Raw genomic sequence first — 21722 nt, 5'->3', positions numbered from 1 at the left:
TACGTTTCACACAGGAAGATTATTGGTGGAGGACTGCCTCCTAGCTCTATTTCCTGTGTGAATAATCAGTGGGTTCTGTCTAAATAGCAGCCGATGCAAATGTTCCAGAGATGTAAAGGTTCACTTAACAGGGTTTGCATGAACTGCTCCAACATTTTGGAGATTACAGTTGTTTTTAAAGAGCAGACTTCTGCTTTGGTCTTGTTCCCGCCGGGACTATCAGAATCAGAATCAGAATCAGCTTTATTGCCAAGTTCGTACATACAAACAAGGAATTTGACTCCGGTACACTTTGCTCTTTTGTTCTGTTTTTGCATTACAGAATATACAAATTTGCAATTTACAATGTACAATATACACATATATAATAATAAAAAGGTGCATTTGCAACATCTGTATGCTGTTGTTTTGTACTCTATTGAATGTTCATCAGAGAAACAGCCTGGGGGAAGAAACTGTCTCTGTGGCGGCTGGTTTTAGTAAACAGTGCTCTGTAGCGGCGGCCTGAAGGTAAAGCTCTGAACAGTTTATGTGCAGGGTGTGTGGGGTCTGCAGAGATTTTTCCAGCTCTTTTCTTGACCCTAGACCTGTATAAGTCCTGGATGGAGGGAAGGTCAGCTCTGATTATTCTCTCTGCAGACCTGATTATTCATTGCAGTCTGGACCTGTCCTGTTTTGTGGATGAGCCAAACCACACTGAGATGGATGAAGACAGGACAGACTGAATGATAGCAGTGTAGAAGATGACCAGCAGCTCCTGTGGAAGGTTGAACTTCTTGAGTTGCCTCAGGAAGTACAGTCTCTGCTGGGCCTTCTTTCGAACAGTGTCTATGTGTGAAGACCATCTCAGGTCCTCAGAGATGGTGGTTCCTAAGAACCTGAAGTGGTCCACGGCCGATACAGTGTTGTTGAGGATGGTGAGGGGGGTGTATGGGGGTGGTGTTCTCCAAACGTCCACCACCGTTTCCACAGTCTTGAGTTGGTTCAGTTGAAGGTAGTTCTGACCACACCAGTGTACCAGCCGATCCACCTGCTGTCTGTATGCAGACTCATCACTATCCTGGATCAGTCCAATGACAGTGGTGTCATCTGCAAACTTAAGGAGTTTCATGGACGAGTCCGATGAGGTGCAGTCATTTGTGTACAGAGAGAAGAGGAGTGGGGATAGAACACACCCCTGGGGGGCACCAGTACTTATTGATCTGGATCAGGAGAAGATGCTCCCCAGTCTCACCTGCTGCTGTCGGTCTGTCAGGAAGCTGTTGATCCACTGACAGGTGGAGGCTGGGACGTTGAACTGGGTGAGCTTCTGGTGGGGGATGTCTGGTATGATGATGTTGAAGGCCGAGCTGAAGTCTACAAACAGGATCTGCTAGCTTCAATCAACCAACTAGTCTGGATTTATTTGAATGAAGATGCTTAAGTAAAATTGTTGCAGGTAAGATATTAATTACTTTTAACCTTTCAACAAAACCTCCGTTTAAACAATCCCACCAGAAAATCTAGTTGGAGCCAAATAAGGAGATTTCTGTTTCTATGATTCTTTACATTTCCCCTGAAATTAATCCATACTTCAAAATAATCTCATAATGTTAACATTAATCCTTCTGCATTACCTGCACTGCTGCAGAATCCACCACAGTGGTACCATAGATGTGTACAGTCCTGGCTGGGGGGGGAGCAGCAGGAAATCTAAGCCTTTCACTTTGATCTCCGGAGCTGAGCCCATTCAAATGTTTGTGTTTGAGATGTAGACCTTTAATTTTGCCCTGATAGGTTCCAGGCCCTTCAGGGTTTAGCCTGGCATGTCGGATATAGGAGTGTTTACACAGTCTCCCTGCAGATCTCCTGGTGCTGAAATAAGTGCATTAAGATGGATGGATTTACTTAGTCTCTAACCTCAGGGACTGAGGGAACAAACTCTGAATGACCTCTTTGTGCTGCAGGAGAGGACAGAAGGAATCTGGCACACACTGCAGAGCAAGCACCAACAGACCCTTTCAAAGCATCCCTCTCACTGACTGGGCTCCCAAAAGTACTAATTCATTCAGTCAGATTTTCATCAGAAGTTTGTATGTCTTCCTGGCTACGTACATTTGCACTAGCAGTTTTTCCACAGAACTATTGGAGAAAAAAGGTTTGGATCATAAAACTGAACTCACATTCATTTTGAAACCTAATAAGAGAAGCTGGACTAATGAGCTGCAGTCATATAGTCAATATAGACTTTACGATGGGATTTTTGAACCTTGTACAGTTGAAAATGTTGCCATTTTTCATTTCTCCGTGGAGGCTGGGCCTATTGTTCGTGCCAGCGAGGCAGTAAATCAGCCAGTGCTTCCCTTGATTTGTTAACCTTTGTTTGGCTGTGTCAGCAATGAGGTATGGCTGGAGCAGCCCCCTTTCAGTGCTATGAAATACAGCGTCTGTGTCTATAGTCCCCAGCCTGGGGAGGAGGGACGGGGCATGAAGCAGCACAGGATATTGAGCTTCCCTTTCCCCTCGGAGAGACATTAAATGCTTCAAGCAAAGGAGAGTTAAATAACACATGTAAAGAGGACAGAAGAGACTGCTGGATTCTGTTAATCTATCACTTTACATAGTTTCAGACCAAACTATCTAAGGACTTATTTTCTTCCAAACTGGTTTGTTTTTGAGTGAAAATAATGCATTATCCCAGCAGTTCTATCTTTGTGACCTCACAGAGGCAGTCTCTGACTGCAGCCGTTTCCCTAAATGCACAAAAGGCCAATAGCAGTCAGGTCATCTTTCCACTGTGCATCCGGTCAAGTTTCACAGGCAGCCTTAATTTCTCGACACTCAAACCCACACAGACGGCAGAGGTCAGCACGAGGGCAGAGCAGGGAGCCTGGGGGCAGTAAACCAACACTGGTGCTTTGAAAGGCCAGCCCTCTCTTTCCAGTCCACTGAGTGAGTTAGGAAGCTGCCAGGGTGATTTGTGGCGTGATTGTTGCTCTCTATATCACTTGAGATTACAGCAGGTGGCGGCCCACAGCCTGGAAGCACACACGGCTCTATCACACAGTCCTCCTCTCAGGAAACAGAGAAAAACAAGCCCTCGGCTCCCTCCCACACAGGAGTAATATGCTCACAGGCAATTTTGCTGCCAGCAGAGCGCTCTATGACGATCTGGGGAGCTCTTCAGCTCCGATATGTGCCACAAAAGTTCACCTACGCTTCTCCATTTCCACTATTTTTTTAAACAACACCATCAGCGCTGCAAATTACACCTTCCACATGGCACATTATTCTCTCCCTCGGTGACAGCCGTACTCAAGCCTGACACACTTCACTGGCGGTGCTCTTCACACCGGCATCAGCCCGGGGTCTCACTGTAGCGCAGCTTCATTTTCACATTAACTCCAGTAAAGCATGCTGAAATTAGCCTTGTGCACTTCAATTCAACCCTGCACTGAACTCGTCATTGTCTCACATCAAAGAGACAGCTGCAGGAAACATCTGATGAGGGACATCATTTTGCGACATATCTACCAGATGAATTTTTAAATGAAACATCACAAGTGCTTGGTAGAGCTGCTTCGATCAGGATGCTGATTTCTGGTTTTCATTTCAATCATCTTCTGATTGCAATTTTGACCAACTCTTAACTTTTTTTCTAAGGGCTATAGAGAAAAAAAATTACTTTACTTTTTTTTCTTTAATCTGAATAATTTCATTAGTTTCATACCAGATTTTTTTTGGGTAGAGAAATTAGAGATTCATCAGTCAGGTTTTTCCTGGATCATATAGGTTTTTTTTTTTCAGCACTAGTGGCATTTATTTTTAAATTATTTTTTTTTTACAGTAGGCAGACAGGAAAGAGGGATAGAGAGAGGGGGAGACATTCAACAAATGTTGCCCGGTCCGGGACTCGAGATACTTAATGTGTGAATCGACAGAATTGTAAAGGATGGAAGAAGTTGGCAAAATATTTTTGTCCTTCGGCGCAGCTTTAATCATCTGATAGATGTGTCTGCAGACCTTTGAGGAGACATGCAGTGTGCTTTGTCAGAGTTGCCACCTTCTCCTTGGACAGCAGTCACTCCGCTAACAATGTTCACTTTCTGAATTGCACCCACGGAAGCTTGGGAACGGCCCAGACTTCAGAATAGATGTTTATTTCTCCAGCGGCCAATTGACTTTCTGACCACTACTTGCTTTCAGGCCAAGTAAATGAATCAGGTTAGCTAGCTGACACCTGCAGGTGCATCAACAACCGTGGTAATTAGAGATAACATTTAATGACTTGGAGCTAATGAAATCCATTCCTGGCCTAAGTGGAGCCAGAGTGAGCAGAAAGGAAGGAGAAAAACAAAGAGGAACTTTAAGCTCCACTATAGACAGGACTTCTGACCAGATCTGAGGAAAACATCTGCAGACAAGCAACATTCTCACAAGTAAGATTATCTTCTGAAAACACATCATATACAGTACCTCCCTTGTTTGTATGTGTGGTTGTGGTGTAAGGGACTGAGGTTGGCTTAAATAAATATGACAGCATTTGACCCCTGATCAATAAAAAAATAACTAAGCTACCTCCTGCAGGTAGACATTACTCACTGGAGCTTCATAACTCCGCATCCTTACAGAAGACTACTGACTACTGACCGATTATAAAAATTTACTTTAGATCATTGGTTGTCAACGTCGATATGAAACCTCAGGATGGCAGGTATGACCTGATGCACAGCCAGTAAAAAGCGCCCTGCTGTAGATGGCTGTACTCGTACTCGTCGTCTTCCGCTTATCCGGGACCGGGTCGCGGGGGCAGCAGACTCAGCAGAGACACCCAGGCCAGCCGAGAGACATAGTCCCTCCAGTGTGTCCTGGGCCTCCTCCTGGTGGGATGTGCCTGGAACACCTCCCGAGGAAGGCGTCCAGGAGGCATCCGGTATAGATGCCCGAGCCACCTCAACTGGCTCCTCTCGATGTGGAGGAGCAACGGAGGAAACTAAATTCAGCCGCTTGTATCATGACCCAAAGTTCATGGCCATAGGTGAGGGTAGGAACGTAGACCAACCGGTAAATCGAGAGCTTCGCTTTTCGGCTCAGTTCTCTCTTCACCACAACGGACCGGCACAGCGCCCCCATTACTGTGGCAGCTGCACCGATCCGTCTGTCGATCTCCCGCTCCATTCTTCCCTCACTCGTGAACAAGACCCCGAGATACTTAAACTCCTCCACTTGAGGCAGGAACTCCCCTCCAACCTGAAGAGGACAAGCCACCCTTTTCCGGTCGAGTACCATGTCCTCGGACTTGGAGGAGCTGATCTTCATCCCAGCTGCTTCACACTCGGCTGCGAACCGCCCCAGCGCATGCCGTAGGTCTTGGCTAGAGGGGGCCAGCAGGACCACGTCATCTGCAAAAATAAGAGACGAAATCCACTGGTCCCCAAACCAGACCCCCTCCGGCCCTTGGCTGCGCCTAGAAATCCTGTCCATAAATGGCTGTTTTATACCCAAATAAGTTGAGGTTTTGATAGAAGCAAAATGGCAAGGGCAGGAAATGGTGAAGTGGCGAAATGGCCAGGACTCCTTTCTACATTCATTTCTGTAAACAAACCATTCCATACCCATCTATATAAACCACTACATATCAGTTTATTTCACTTTGTGGTTTAATATTTTCATGAGTTACAGACATAGACAAAAAATTGTATATTGTCTTTTAAGACTTTGTTGTACACCCTATTCACACTGATTGTGGTTCTGATCCATATTAGGCCCAGTTGACTGATAAAATATTCTGACTCGATCAACAGCATTGATTCAAGTATAACTGACTCAATTAGCAGCATGTAGTTTGATGCACTTTCTTTGACTTTATTAAAGAAAAGATAAAGGTTAGAGATGCGCTTTGAAATAAATAAATAAATAAGGAAAATCTTGTACTCCCTTAATTCTCTGTCCCTTTATTTTTATATTTTATGTTTAATATTGCTTTGAAGGGAAAAAACAGAATTGGTAAAAATTGGTATCAGTAGACCAGACCTCAAAATGAAATTGGAAATCGGTGTTGGTAAGGATGAACCTGAATGGTGCAGTTCCAAAGAAGAAGTGTAAAAACATCCTACTTTTTCTTTTGACATTGGCTCTACCAGGAATCACTAAACAGGTCAATAATTATGATATAGCTTTGTCTGGATGCTGTTTTTCTCTTATTTACTTTCTTAGGCTGAGGATTAGAGAGATTTAAAATATTTCATCTACCGAAAAGCTTTCGATCCGGCAAACAACTGGAGACTTTTTGCACCTGCCTTTAGGCAAATATTGACACTGAGCACCCCACAAACGAGCTCTCTGTCGCTATTTTTGTTGGAGTTGCCGCTTATCCTGAGTTTGGGTTGCATTTGAGTGCTGGTAATCCCTTCCAACAAAAACCTCTTCGACTCTTTTAATCCCAACACTAGCCTCCATAAAAATACCAGAGCTCTTTGCTCCTTGTGCACCTGGATTCTTTTACTCGCCTCCTGCAATAGCAACATGCATTAGCATATGGCAGGAGGAGGACATGGCGATCGTAGAACAGAAGAAAAGAAGGGAGATTAAAATGCAAATCGGGGCCAAGAGAGTGGTCTATCATGGAGCGGGGAGAAAGCAGATTTTGTGAACTGTTTCCCCACTGAGTTCCTTTCATAGAGGGGGAGAGAGGGTGGCCCTCTGTTGGTTTAGGCTGCACAAAAGAGATGTTAATCCTTTCAGGGGATCCAAATCCATCCACAGAGGAGCACGTTCAAAGGGAAACCTCCCTGTTAAGCAGTGGTTATTGAGCTGCTCGCTGCACAGCAAAAATCAAGCGCCGAAGGGAAACTAATGCCAGAATGTGGGAAATGAGCATGGAGGTCTGCTATCATCAGACCCATTTCAACCACAGCCATGAAGAGGTCATGACCCTGGTTTCAGAGTGTCCCCTTCTGGCCTACACCGTTCCCCCTCGGGGGGAGGAATGTCCATTCACGTGGGGCACCTCCATTATCCCTGATCCAGAGAAAATAGCGCTGCTTTTAACAGCAAATTAGTTACTTGATAATGAGGTCACATGTGGTGTTGGCACACTGAGACCGTAAACATATGCTTTTCCTGCCTTCACTCTATTCCCTGCAGGATCAGAAAAATCCTCCTTTTCCTGCTCTGTCTGCAACAAAAGGTCACTGAAGCCGCTAGTCACTACATGCTAATGTTACATGCATGGGAGCACACAGGTATGTACAGGGCACACCTCAGTCTTTACAGCTTTAGCGTTTTTTGGATGATAACTATCAGACTTGTGTCAAAATGTTCAGCTGCTCCTCAGCTTTGCTCTGCCAGGGTTAAATGGATTATGGGTGTGACATCTGTTTAAAATGACAATACGGCCTAATGAAGTAGAGATGCACCAATCAGGCTTTTCTGGGCCAATACACATTTCCGCGTTTCTTTGAGATATTTCTTGCCACATACAAGAGCAAACATGTACAGTAGGTTAATTGATGGAGGTAGTAATTTTGAGTCCAATTAAAAATAATGGAATGACAAGATTATCCCCATTTATGAACCAAAAGCAAGAGTTCCCAACCTAAATCTGATTTTTATTAAATAAATAAAAACTTTTAAATAGCATGATGTTGGGAAATGTGTTTAAAGACTTAAAATGGCTCTAATTCCTAATTTGATGTGTTTAATAAATAGGAAAAAGAAAATTCAGAGTTCGGAAAATTTAATCAGCTGATCACCATTAAGTGCTAATCAATAAAAAACTGGCAGACTTCAATCATTGGGCATTTAATTGGTGCATCTCTCAGTGCACTCAAAGAATCTAGAAAACCTTCAACTTTATCAGCAAGACAATGATACACCTGCATCTTCACAGACACATTTAGTAACAAAGAAAAAAGTCTATACCTTTAACTGTCGTGCTGAAAAATCTCTCTGAACTGGCATCGGAAACCTAGAAAATAGAAGAAAGAAATGAGCAAAAATATCACGTAAAGCACAGAATCATTTTTTAACTGAACAGTTTTAAATCCATTATTCCTATGTGCAGGAGTGTTCCTTCTGAGGGAACATTAAGGCTGAATCCTATTTCCTAGGTTTATCCCTCCCTCTGTCTCTTGGCACTTAATACAAGTTAAATTATTACACAAAGAAATAGGACACTTTTTCAAGAAGCTGATACATGATCAGTTCTTATCGATTCCTACCATGTAAACATCCGTGATCTAATATGCCCATGTGTGTCATGTAAACAGTTAATTCTGCAGCGGGCGTTAGCAGACGTTATGTTTTATGCTTCTTTAGAAAGAACAGATATATTGTTAAATGTAGCCTAATAAATGAATCTATTTCAATGTATGTAAAATGCTTTTATATATGGTAAATGGTATTTAGTTGCTCCACTATTGCATACATAAACATATAATTACTTAAAGTAAACTGATGATTAGTCTGGCTGCAAATAAATAATTAAGTATGTAGTACATTTATTTTTCTTGTATAATATAACAGAAAACGTTAAACAAAAAAGGAGTTATTTCTGTCTTATATTATATTTTAGACAAAACAATACTACATGATTTTGTTCTTGGTGTTCTGTTTTTGTCTGTTGAGAAGAACTAAAATTACAAACTAAATACATTGGTGTGCACCAAACTACATTAAATTTATTTTGTCATACTAAAATATTTTTAACAGAAAATGTTCATGTATTCTTTTATTTCAGCATTGATTAACAATATTTAAGACGTGTGTCAAGATTGATAAACAATAATTAACAGTGATACCAAATGTAATAATTTGGAACACTTTCCAATAGACATTAAAGTGGTTATCCTGCCATTAGAGCATAACTGTGAACATATTTACATCAAACCGCTTGGTTTCCATGTGAAAAATCTGTTTTTAAAAGTCTTAAATCTGTGATCCTGCGGCGAGCCAACAAACATAATTGGGTCGGCCTAAAATACAAGGTTGGGTGTTAAAAGTGAGGGCTACGTGAAATGGCATTAAGCCTTAACCTGGTTGAAATAAACAACACCGTTTTAGAACAAATTAAATTACTCAGTTTCACAGGATAAGACTGTCAATAACGCTTCCTTTTTAATCATATTCAGGCCAACCAGGAGCAGGACCCGTTCGAAATCAAAACAAGCTGATCTTCCCATTCCCACCACTTGGTGGCACTGTTGCTCCGTGACAAAACAAGCCGATTTGCGTAAAGCTCCCCGACTGAGCACCAGCAGGGACTGCATGTAAGAGGGAAATATACACTGATGGGATTTAAACCAGAATTTAACAACAAAAGCTTCGTGTGTTTGGAAGGAACAAAAAATAACCGTGTTTACACCAAGACACTGAAGGAAAAGTAAATTACAGATTAGATAATTGGGAAGAAGGAAGAGTAACGGAACAATCAACACCCGTAAAGCTTCATCGGAGAGAAAAACTGACCCGAGTGCATTCTGTAAATGCAAAACATTTCTAATAACTGTTTTGGGGAAAATATTCACTGCAGGATTAAAGCGAAAAACATCAAACACACCCGTTTTAATGCAGCGTGCTCCTGCGACCAGTGGCAGCTGTATGCGCGATGTGCTGCGAGCATAAGACGCAAAGTATTGTTGCAAATTCAAATAAAAAATAATATTGACCTATTCTGTTTTATTCCTATATATAAGTTAGCAATCAATAAAAAATATTATATCCAAGCAATAAAAGCTGCAGAATGCATCACAAAATTGAGTGATGTTTCTATCCGGGAAAACACATTCAAATCATTTTGCCACAAATAGACAATACGCAGGTAAAACCAGCGCACGTACCTTTGATTTGGTAAGATTACCACAAAGCAAAAAGTGAGGCTTTACTTTGTGTGGAAATACTGTCCCGCTTCACATTCTGCTTTTTGAAGAATATAATCCACACAGGAGGCGTCGAAGTCTATTTCCTTAAAGCGGAGCACAGCCATGCAGAGAGACAAGAAGCCTTTCCAAGAAAAAAGAATCCACAACCGCTCACAGCTACTGCGCCTTCTGGACAAAGGGAACCATGCGTCCGCTCGGCAGACCTTCTGCAACAGCAGCGGGGCGACCCAAATGACTAATCCCTACTTCCCGACTTCTTTTCCCTTAATCGGGGCGCAGTGTGCTTGTTCCCGTTTATTCTCCTGTCGGAAGTATCCGTGAGAGGTAACAATCAGGATCCGGGAGGTTCTGACCGCAGAGAGGGAGCGGAGCAAAATGATCCAACAAAGCGCACGGCCGATTTTCCTTCAGCAGGTCGAATCACAGAGGACACACTCACATGCCCGCTGAAGCAGTGTTTTGTGTCTAAAAAGGGTTACCGATCATGGGCGCACAGCAGCCTCTCCCTATCCGTTTCCAAGAAGCTGACAAACTCCCATTCATCCAGTGAGTGGCTGCTCCTGTTGCCCGCACGACCGGGTCCTCCCACTTCCTGATTTCCAGGCGGATTCGGATCCAGCCTCAGTGGCACTCCTTCAGAGGATGAACACACTCGTGTGACGGGGCTTCCGAAAAGCTTTGGCTGAAGGCGCACGACGATCTTCTGCGTATATGGCGCGCAAAAGGAGACTCAGCAGCGCTCCAAACGTACATACGGAGGCAGAGAGACAGGGCTGGGAGGAGAGAGGAGAGAGAGGAGAGAGGGAGGGGAGAGCTAGGGTAGAAAGATATTCTTTCACTTCGTACAGAGTGAGATGATGTCAGCCGCTAATGAATTCCCCAGCAGGGTGCTGCTACCGGGCGAGAGAAGGAAAAACAAAACGCTCCTTTATGAGCGGCATCCACCTCCTTGCAGCCCACAGGAGCTGTCTTCCAGCCATATCAGCTCCCAGTGCACTGGCCTAGAGGCAGGTCAACAGGAAAATATAAGAGACACTGAGTCATTCAGCCTTCCAGTTTTAAAGTCTCCACAGCCCACTGTGACAAAACCTGCTCGGAAATAGCAAACCAAAATCCATCTTGGAGAGTTGGTGATTACTTGGCAACTTAGCCAAATCCTGGAGCTTTGGTTTTGAATTATTACAATGTTCATAAATTCATAAAATCAGCTAACCCAGAAGGGAGACGGGTTACACCTAAAACTCCGGTGTTCCATGTGCGGGAAGAACATCCAAACTTCATGCAGAAAGGCCCCTGGCCGGGATTCGAACCTGACTCCATACATTAAACTGCCAATAAACGACACTTAAACCTTCATGTACATGTTGAGTTTGTGAATCTTTCATGCATCTTGAAAAGCAAGATTACAAAAGTGCTATCTTGACTTTAATTATACTGACCCACCTCCATCTACTCTGATTTACAAAGGATTTTGCAGCCTTTACATTTTCTTATCTTAGTTGGACTGCCTCATCCCTGTAATACAGAGTCCTGCTCTAACACCAGACATTGCTGGAAAATCTTCATGGTGCAATTCCTTACATCTTATAGTTTGTCTAATAATTAACTGACTGGCTAGTCAAGGAAAATACAACAGATCCACACTGCAGAGGTTTTTGGCAGCTCTACTTGAACAACTACAGAGCAGAAAATGGACTTAGCTCAGAGCCACAGAACTAATGAACCTCTTGGTACCAGATACGCTAATGTTGGCTGGCTGGCATCAGTCAAACCAAGTACCATAAGAAAGTCTTGAATAAGAGACCAGATAGAGTTCATCTCTTTGGTTCATCTTGGATCAATGTTTGACCATAAAGGCTCAGGAAAGAAGACCAGTGAAACAAACATTAAGCTTCTTGATGCACTTGGGCTGTGGAAGCATCTTTTTGAACTCCACACTACCAAGGATTTATGCATCTGTACAAGAAATACTATAAATCTTTTTTTTTAATAATTAGCTAACAGCAGTTCCATATAATTAGACCACAAAGATTCCTGTGTTTGAGGCTATGGTTAAGATGACACATCAGGAACATGCTGTGGTTTGGCTTCAAAAGGACGACAACGACGGCTTGCTAATATGTATTTATACGGTTGCTGCTAGCAGAAAATGGCTACCAGTCCTTCTCAGGGATCTGTGCAGCAGCAGCAGCAGCAGCAATGAGCAAGCTGCGGTTCTCCATTTTAAACGGTCATTATCAGATTTGGGAGCGACCACAAGTCTGTGATTACAGCCACACTGGCAAACAATTGGCATCCGGATCTCACACAGTGCATTATTTTTAATTCAAATGAAATGCTGATAAAGAGGAGCACACACACACACACACACACACACACACACACACACACACAAAACCCAGAACCCTGCACAGTTCCACATGGAAAAACAGCGTCTGTGGAAGGGAGAGAAGGACTGAGATCAAACACAATGTCTGCATTTGTGCTACGTATCTCCGTAATTGCTGCCTGGGTATGCAAGTTCTATCTATCGGCTTCACACTGACATTTTGTCATCTTTTATTCTGTTTTTTTGGACGTTGGTTCCCAACTTCAAAGATACCAGACCCATGTTTGCCTTACACCCCCCGCCGGGTTTAATTTTACAGGAACTCTCTGAAATTACAAATGCAGGGGACTGGTTGGGCTTTGTGAGCCTGCCTGCTATTATGACAAATCTCCCCCTCCACTGAAATATTTCTGATACGTGTAACATGAGCGCTGACAGTGTGATAGGTTAAAAGCTTTCGGTACGTTTGCCTGCTGAATCCAGACTCTATCTTTGCTTTACAAAACGTTAAAAATGGGCTGCATACTGACGCTGACAAAGTCATCATGAGTAGGAAGGCAGGTGGGCACCTGAGGAGCAGATTCAGCTTGTAGTGACATACCTGGAAGAGACAGACTGTGGCAGCTCAGAACAAGACAAAGCGTGACAGGATAAAAGACTTACCATGTAACACAGACTAGCTGTGATACATGCTAGGCATAAAAGTATAAGGAATATAACGGCTGCAGCATGCTGTAATGTTAAGATGGTGCTTATACCATTTGATCCTTTCCACATTTTGAAACATTACAACCACACTTCTGTTGTGTTTTAGTGGGATTTTACTTGATTGACCAACACAAGGTGAAGTGGAAAGAAAACAATAGTTGGTTTTCAAAATGTTGGTCAAATAAAAATCTGAAAAGTGTGGCGTGCATTTACATTCAGCTCATTTATTCTAATCCCCCTAAATAAAATCCAGCATAAACCATTGTCTTTATAAGTGACTTAATTAGTACAGTCCTCCTGAGTGTAATTTAATCTTAGTAGAAATCCTACTGTTCTGTAAAGGCCTTAGAGGTTTGTTGAGGAAAGTATAGGAACAAGCAGCAGATATTCATGGTTTGCGTGGGAGAATCTTTTAAGACGAATATGCAGTAATGAGATGACAAAATCTAGTATTTAAGGAAGAGTGGCAAAAAGAAAGCCATTGTTGAAAGACATCCATAAGAAGCCCAGTTTAAAGTTTCCCACAAGCCATGATGGAGACATAGCAAACATGTGGAAGAAGATGCTTTTTATTAAAATTGATCAAACCTTTTGGCCTACATGCAAAATACTGTTTGGAGAAAATATTTAACACTCCACATAACCCTGGACACGCTATCCCCACAGGGAAACATAGTGGTGGAAGCATTTTGCTGTGGGATGATTTTCTTCAGCAGGGGCAAGGAAGAAAGAGTTGAATGGAAGATGGGTGAAGCTAAACACAGTGCGATCCTGAAGGAAACCCTGTTAGACTGTAAAACACTTGGCCAGAGGTTCACCTTCCAGGAAAACAATGCCCTAAGAAGAATGAGCAAAACATATCAGATATGTGTAGATGTATAACCACCTGATGTTTGAAAAAGGCCAACTGAGGATAACTGGAGTCTTATTAGCCTGTAGGTGTTTGCTAAATCACTGAATATTGAGAAAATGAAAGCGTTAACTTGATGTTACCAAATGGAACATTACAGCTGATCCTGTTGGAGACACTAAAGTGTGAAGCTGCTGTCACTGGAATCCATCAAACAGGCTGAAAATGAAGTTAGAAATAAGCTGACAAAGACCAGTCTGACAGCCTGAGTCCGTAAACTTGTGGATCATATGACTGGATCACTGGTTCTGTGAATAATGCCTCCTGATTACCGTGGACCATCCATTCTAGACAGGATGAAAGCTAGCACACACATATTCTACAACACGCAGAGCTAACCAATCTGTTTTTAATCACACCATGTTTACAAAAGCTATTTATTTAAAAAAAAACAAGCCTTCTGAGGATTATGACATGTAACAGCCAAACAACATGAGGCCATAACTCATTGTGTTTCGGGGGCTGTGTGAATCCAATATTCTGACTACTGGAATTATCAGAGTAATAAACGATGCTGCATGCTGCTGTTTTACAATGATGTGTTAAATTAATCCTCCACCTCTCAGAGAAGGAGGTGTGGTTAGATCATACCCTGCTTGTTGCTTAACATCAGACGACTAATGCAGTCTACAGCACAGAACTGTGAAATATCTCGAACTGCCCGCCTACAAACCCACATGCTTCCACTTGTCAACATCTCCTCCTCTCCCAGTCATTTGAAGGTGTTGGTGACGGTTGTACTTAATTCTATTAATTGTATTGTGTTATATTCACACGTTTTCTTTCCAAACTCGTCCCATCCAACCTTAACTCCTCGAACCTTCAGCGGTTTGTCAATGACAACTGGCTCTAATCTCTCCCCCATCCTGACAAGCACCACTGACAGGCCCTTTCTTCCTGGTTCCTCAGACACATAGTCAGACATAAATTAATGTGTCACTCATCGCAAATATTAATGCGAGGATGACACACCGCACTGCACACAAACACACACACACTGACAAACTGTAACACAAACTGGGACACTAGAGCGTGAGCAGAGAGGGGGAAGGCTTTTGGAAAAGTTGACAGCCTTTTCTGTAAAAAATCATCAATCAAACATCCTTACAGAGAGAAAAAGAAATCTGAGAAGCCTTAAAAGATGTGACCTGCATTCTGGGAACATTAAGACTGACGGACGCAAGGAGGAAAATGTCGAATGCCTCTAAAAGCAGATCTTTTGTTACATTAAAGCTTCCAGAGATATACAACTCAAATCACGTCAGACAGTTGAGCTGCTGAGAAGTATTTCTTCCGGTTGTTAAAAGCCTGTAGAGACTACGTTATCTGCTTATCTGTATCTGCTTATCTCCCTGTGGCCTCTGAGAGGAAGCTGGGGCCGCAGGAGTTCAAGATAAATGGCCTGATCAATGGCAGACATTATCTGGATCTGGAAGGCAATAATCAGATCCAGTTGACATTGTATACACAGAAAGGAACGGCCTGTCAGCAGGACCAAACCAGCTTCACAGGCCATCAGACTAATGTCGCTGCTGTAGAACTCACTTTGCAAAACAATGCAGACAAGAAAATTGGTTTAACCTTTTCTGACTAAAATGCTTCAGTTCCGTCCTGAATGCTCCCCCTCAAACACCCCCACACTCTTTCAGCAGTACTTTGTCCAGTCAAAAGAAAAATGGGAGACCTTTTTGCCTAAATTACAGATGTTGCTGAGGAATGTAGGCTGTGGGCTACGATGCCGTGGATAATTTCAGACCAGTCAGTCACTCCGTGTGCTTCTTACACAAAGGAGAATATGAGCTGTCTGCCTCAAAACACATGCAGCCTCTTTTTTAGGCATGACTTACATCAACAAATGCTTTTAACATCATGTCATGATCATTTTGAATTCTGAAATTCAAGCTAAATCATTTTGGACACCAAACCTACTATGTTTACATAGTTTTCTGGAAGACACTGTTTACAGTGCCTTGCCGAAGTATCAATAAACGTTGAACTTTGTGACAGACCAACACAAGTAAGGCATAATTGTAAAGTGGAAGGAAAAGGCCTGAAAATCTAAAAAGTGGGGCATGCATTTATAAAAGCACCAATTAAAATTCTGTGCAACCAGTGTCCTTCAGAGGTCACCTAATGAGAAAACAGTCCCGTTCTGTGAAGACCTCAGATGTTTGTTGGAGATCATTAGAGAACAAACAGCATCATAAAGACCAAGGAACACAGCAGACAGATCAGGGAGAAAGATGTGGAGAAGTTTAAAGCAGGGTTAGGTTATAAAACATTAAGATTTGAACATTTCATGGCGCTCTCTTCAATCCAGCATCCAAAACTGGAGAGAGTATGGCAAAACTGTAAACCTACCAAAACCTGGCTGTCCACCTAAAATGTCCCACCGAACGAATAAAACAGCACAGAGGCACAGTGTAAATGTAGAGGAGCTGCAGTAATTCCCAGCTCAGGTTGAAGAAACTGTCAACAGGAAAGCTATTGGTTATGCACTCTACAAAATTGACCATCATGAAGGCGTAGTATGAAGAATTGCTAAAGGAAAGCCATAGGAGATCCCACACCTGTAGAGGAACCTGCAAACATGTGGAAGGTGCACATTACCCTAAACACATCATCCCCACTGTGAAACATGGTGATGGTAGCATTATGCGGTGGGATTCTTTTCTACAGCTGGAGCAGGGAAGCCCATCAGAGCTGACAGGAAGATGAATTGAGCTAAATACTTCAGACCCTGACATAAATTCATCTTCCACCAGAACAATGAGCATGATTTTAGTTTTAAGACAAAAACAGGATCCCTCTCAGCTTCCTTCAACGTGAACCCAATTTTCCCACAGTAGTGGAGCAACATCCCAGACAAAAACATTTCTAACAGATAAAACGCATCACCGCAAAGCCCCAGCTTTAATTTTTCTCTATAATCTTCATGTCTTTATATTCGTGGAGATCCACCAGACATCTCCAACTAAAGAACTGTGGTGTGGGAAACCCCCATGAGCCTCCATTTAATACTAACCAAGAGCAACTGTGCTGGCAGGGATAATATTTTTCTTTTTTGTTTCTTTTCTTCAGAGCAATCCAAAGGGAGCAAGGAGACAAGAGAGGGCAGGGAGATAAAGGAGGAGGAACTAAAGAAGAAGGGAGCACAGCAGAAAACACAACAGGAGGAGACGAGGAGAGACAGACTAGATGGAGAGAGAAAAGGAGCCAAACAGGGAGGAAACAGAGGGGAAAGAAACAGCCTGCTGGGTATTTTAAAAGGAAATGACTACAAGATAGCACTAAGGAAATCACTGCTAAGGTGTCGAGGTAAAATCTTCCAACTCTCTGCTGCCAACCCCCCACCCCCAAGCGATTTGCCCGGCTGGGAGACTGCGGTCCAGTGGGATAAGGCTCTCTGAAATGCTCTGTCAAGACCATTCTGTCAGGCACCAATGGAGGCAGTCTCAGCCACCCCCAGCGCAATCCCTATGCTTCTCTCAAACAAGCCTCTTCAAGGCTCTCTCTGTGCTTAACAGCGCCAGAGTGGGGGCCGATGATAGGCTCTCTGGGGGATACAAGATGGGTCCCGGACTTCAAAAGGCAACAGGGTGACAGACAGCAGGGAGGTCCCTGCCCATCGTCCCACAACCCCTCTTCTGTTCTGACACCGACCTCCTTTCTGTCTATCTCATTTTAGTGTAGCCGCTGCCCACCTCCAGTACCAGGAGGCTCTTGCTGCATTTTTGCAGGCCTGAGCTATATAAGGCTGTTGTTCCCTCCACACTAGCCTCCCCTTCGGGGGGACCCGATTATGGGAAGCAGAGAAATTTGAAGTAGAGAGCCTTTTTATGGTACACAGTGGGAAAGATATGTGGGACATCAGAATGAAAATGTAGCCAGAACCTTTCGTCTTGGGACTCAAGACACATCAGGTGATCTATGCTGTGTCTTTAAGATCTCCCAACAGGATAACTACTCAGCGCTTTAAAATTCTTCTTTGCATTGGTTCCTCCAGACAAAAGGGACCTTTTTTTTTTGTTTTACAGCTGAAAAGCTTCTGAGTGTCTGATGTGAACCGGAGCAGTTTGATCAATTGATCCCTTCCTTTCCCTGGGTGGTGTCTCAGGAGTGGAAAAGTGAGCTGATGGTTTGCGACCTACATGCGAAGCTGGTTGCACGCCAAAGACTGGGGCCACAGAGAGGCTGCAGGGGGTCTGTGTGTTGACAAGAACACGGAGGCCCTTTCCACTTTGAAGCCCTGTATATTTAAATATTTCATGACCCCCTCATCTCTAGCCCCTTTTATCGGATTTATGCTCTGACTCAAGGCTGCCTCTTATTAACAGCACAGGAAGAGAGGGGTTAGTAACAATCTAATGCCCCAATCAGCAAGGCAGATCTGAGAGAACCTCTCCCATAACCAGGCCCTTTTGGCACTTACCATATCTGCAAGATGATCTTGTTAAATGCTAGTAACAATTACACCAATTACAGATAAGCTTAAGTGTGTCAAATACACACGATGTTTACAATGATTAGCATGCAGCGTTATCAGCAGGGATGGTAATCAAGGCTCGTGCCTGGTGTTTCACAAGATCACAGGGCTCTTTATCTGTCAGTATCGATAAGGGGCCACCAGCTGAAGACAGACCAGAGTGGAGCTGTCATCTGTCTCCTGGAAAGGGATCCACTGAAAACTGGCTGCTTACCAAAACAGGACGATTTTTAGCTAAGTCGACAATGACCAGTGATCGACATATAGGTAACTCAAACATGAGATCCTTTACTGGTCAGTTACTGATCACCTAAGTGTTAAGTGTGTTCACTTAATTGGTGAAAAAGATTCATTATTAGATGCCAGAGACAGTTTTAAATGTCAGCTCTATAATCATTTTCTTTGTTTTTTTAATAATTGTAAAACCAGGTTTTACTGAAACTGCTCTCACACAGTGTGATGTTCCTGCACCTAATATAAAGGATGAATAACAGCTTACAGCAGATGGCTAGAAAAACATTTTAAAAACTGTTCCTATATCTTGTAATATTACACCCCTAATGAGAAACCAGAACATGATAAAATAGGTATTAGTAGGTCATATGGTTTCTACTTCTGAAACTCCACATCAGTTTGATGAAATACTTTACAAGATGTATTATGAATGGCGCAGTGACATAAAATACACAAGGTGTCCATGTTTGTGACATGGACACCTTCCATGTCACAAACAGTAAAAAAAAAACCTAGAATTCTGACAAGAACATGTTTATGGCTCTGCTTCTGCACTCGTTACTACATCCAGAAACAGGAATCGTGTTTTAAAGCCATGAAGTGGAGCTCAGCATAGGCCAGTAGATTTCCACGAGGGTGCATGATCACTCAGTTGTGGACATCAGTCAAGATGTGTATCTGTAGCACCAGCAATCGTTCCATAAGGCCCTGGTTGTCTGCTTGTAATAGAGATGCCTTTGAGAGCAGCCCTCGTTTGGCCACAAGGCACATTCCACGCTTTCCTCCACAAACTCTGAGCTGCTGTCAAGCTCTAGGTCCTAAATGTGCACATTGTCAGGCTGCCCCACTGGCTGCCTGACAGCAGCACATTCACCACGGGGTTATTTAAGTGGACACAGGCTCCAAGGATGCACACAGAGGATGCTCTCTCCTTTAAATGTGTGTGATTCTTTGCAAATGGGTGTCCTGTGCATTTATGTGATTGTGTGAAATAGAACACTCAAGAATTCGCCTTTGATATATTAGCGATTCACAGGCGAGCAGTGAAGTGAAGACAATACTAGCTGTTATAGTCTAGGATCTGTAGATGTCTGTCAGCTCTGTTGCTTGTGTTTGGTACCTAGTGTCACTAAGGGCAACGAGGGACCACCGGTGTTTGGGGTCACCAGGGACACAACCAGCGCTAAGCCTAATCATTGGTGTCCCTATTGGCTCAGCTTACTGTGCACTGTGTTTACAAACACTACCTTTAACATGATGATCTGGGACAGCTTGTTGTCTCCATCACGGAGACACACATATAAGAGGATTTGCTCTGGCATCAGGGACAGGCGGTCACTTATCCGCAGAACAAGCTGAAGAACCGCAAGCAGCTTGAACCAACCACACATGCCTGGATGCACTGGTAAAGGTCCACAAACACATCTCTGCTTCTTGGCAGGAAGCCACGGTTTAGACAAGGAATAACAGCATGACATTGTTATCGGTGTCGAGGTTTCCCAAGGTGTTAAACCTCAATACTTTCAGTTTTAAACAGGAGGGTAACAAGATCTTGTGATATAAAAATGCCCCAATTTTTCTTGTCGAAGTGAAGTCTGTCTTGCAAAGCGCTATCCAGCTGCTGGTATTGTGTGACCTTTTAAAAAAGTAAACATAAACTATTACAAGGTGAGTGCTACAACCTCGACATGCTGTATGTATGTTTGAAACTTATTTTGAAGTAAGGTTTTTGAAGTCTCCTCCTTGAACCACGACCTAAACGTGGTGGAGGGGTTTGAGTGCTCAAATGATCCTAGCGGCTATGTTGTCTGGGGCCTAAATGCCCCTGGTAGGGTCTCCCATGGCAAACAGGCTCTAGGTGATGGGTCAGACAAAGAGCGGTTCAAGAATCCCTCATGAGGACGAAAACATCGGGGCACGTGATGTCGCCCGGTACGGCGGAGCCGGGGTCCCACCCTGGAGCCAGGCCTGGGGTCGGGACTCGCTGGAGAGCGCCTGGTGGCCGGGTTGCTCCTCACGGGACCCGGCCGGGCCAAGCCCGAACGAGAGACGTGAGGCCACCCCCCAGGGGGCCCACCACCTGCAGGGGGAACCGTGAGGGACCGGTGCAAAGAGGATTGGGTGGCGGACGAAGGTGGAGACCTCAGCAGCCCGATCCCCCGATGCTTAGGCTGGCTCTAGGGACGTGGAATGTCACCTCGCTGGGGGGGAAGGAGCCTGAGCTTGTGCGGGAGGTCGAGAGATATCGACTAGAAATAGTCGGGCTCGCCTCCACGCACAGCGTGGGCTCTGGAACCTATCTCCTTGAAAGGGGTTGGACTCTCTTCTACTCTGGAGTGGCCCACGGGGAGAGGCGGCGGGCTGGTGTGGGTTGCTTGTTGCCCCCCAGCTCAGCCATCTCGTGTTGGGGTTTACCCCAGTGGATGAGAGGGTCGTATCCCTGCGCCTTCGGGTTGGGGAGAGGTCTCTGACTGAGATGAGGATCAGCTCCTCCACGTCTGAAGCCATGGTTCTCGACCGGAAAAGGGTGGCTTGTCCTCTTCAGGTTGGAGGGGAGTTCCTGCCTCAAGTGGAGGAGTTTAAGTATCTCGGGGTCTTGTTCACGAGTGAGGGAAGAATGGAGCGGGGGATCGACAGACGGATCGGTGCAGCTGCCACAGTAATGGGGGTGCTGTGCCGGTCTGTTGTGGTGAAGAGAGAGCTGAGCTGAAAAGCGAAGCTCTCGATTTACCGGTCGATCTATGTTCCTACCCTCACCTATGGCCATGAACTTTGGGTCATGACCGAAAGAACGAGATCCCGGATACAAGTTGCTGAAATGAGCTTCCTCCGTAGGGTGGCCGGGCACTCCCTTAGAGATAGGGTGAGGAGCTCGGCCATCCGGGAGGGGCTCGTAGTAGAGCCGCTGCTCCTCCACATCAAGAGGAGCCAGTTGAGGTGGCTTGGGCATCTATACCGGATGCCTCCTGGACACCTTCCTTGGGAGGTGTTCCAGGCACGTCCCACCGGGAGGAGGCCCAGGGGACAACCCAGGACACGCTGGAGGGACTATGTCTCTCGGCTGGCCTGGGAACGCCTTGGGCTCCCCCCGGAGGAGCTGGAGGAGGTGTCTGGGGAGAGGGACGTCTGGGCGTCTCTCCTGAGTCTGCTGCCCCCGCGACCCGGTCCCAGATAAGCGGAAGACGACGAGTACGA

At 44.3% G+C, this 21722-nt stretch overlaps 1 protein-coding gene across 14 annotated transcripts in view; it reads right to left on the bottom strand.

Annotated features, from left to right (window-relative positions):
* Window positions 1-21722, bottom strand: part of auts2a (activator of transcription and developmental regulator AUTS2 a) — a 440983-nt gene that overhangs the window by 30712 nt on the left and 388549 nt on the right. For all 14 annotated transcript variants that reach the window (XM_047378589.1, XM_047378588.1, XM_047378592.1 and 11 more), the window contains one exon: window positions 7903-7948. In XM_047378589.1, coding sequence (XP_047234545.1) covers window positions 7903-7948 — 46 coding nt within the window. The remainder of the gene's footprint in view (window positions 1-7902; window positions 7949-21722) is intronic.

Source organism: Girardinichthys multiradiatus, chromosome 11 (genome assembly GCF_021462225.1).
Source record: "Girardinichthys multiradiatus isolate DD_20200921_A chromosome 11, DD_fGirMul_XY1, whole genome shotgun sequence".
Classification (NCBI taxonomy): Eukaryota; Metazoa; Chordata; class Actinopteri; order Cyprinodontiformes; family Goodeidae; genus Girardinichthys; species Girardinichthys multiradiatus.
Note: the sequence above shows the minus strand (reverse complement) of the source record. Positions and strands in the feature narration are given on the sequence as shown.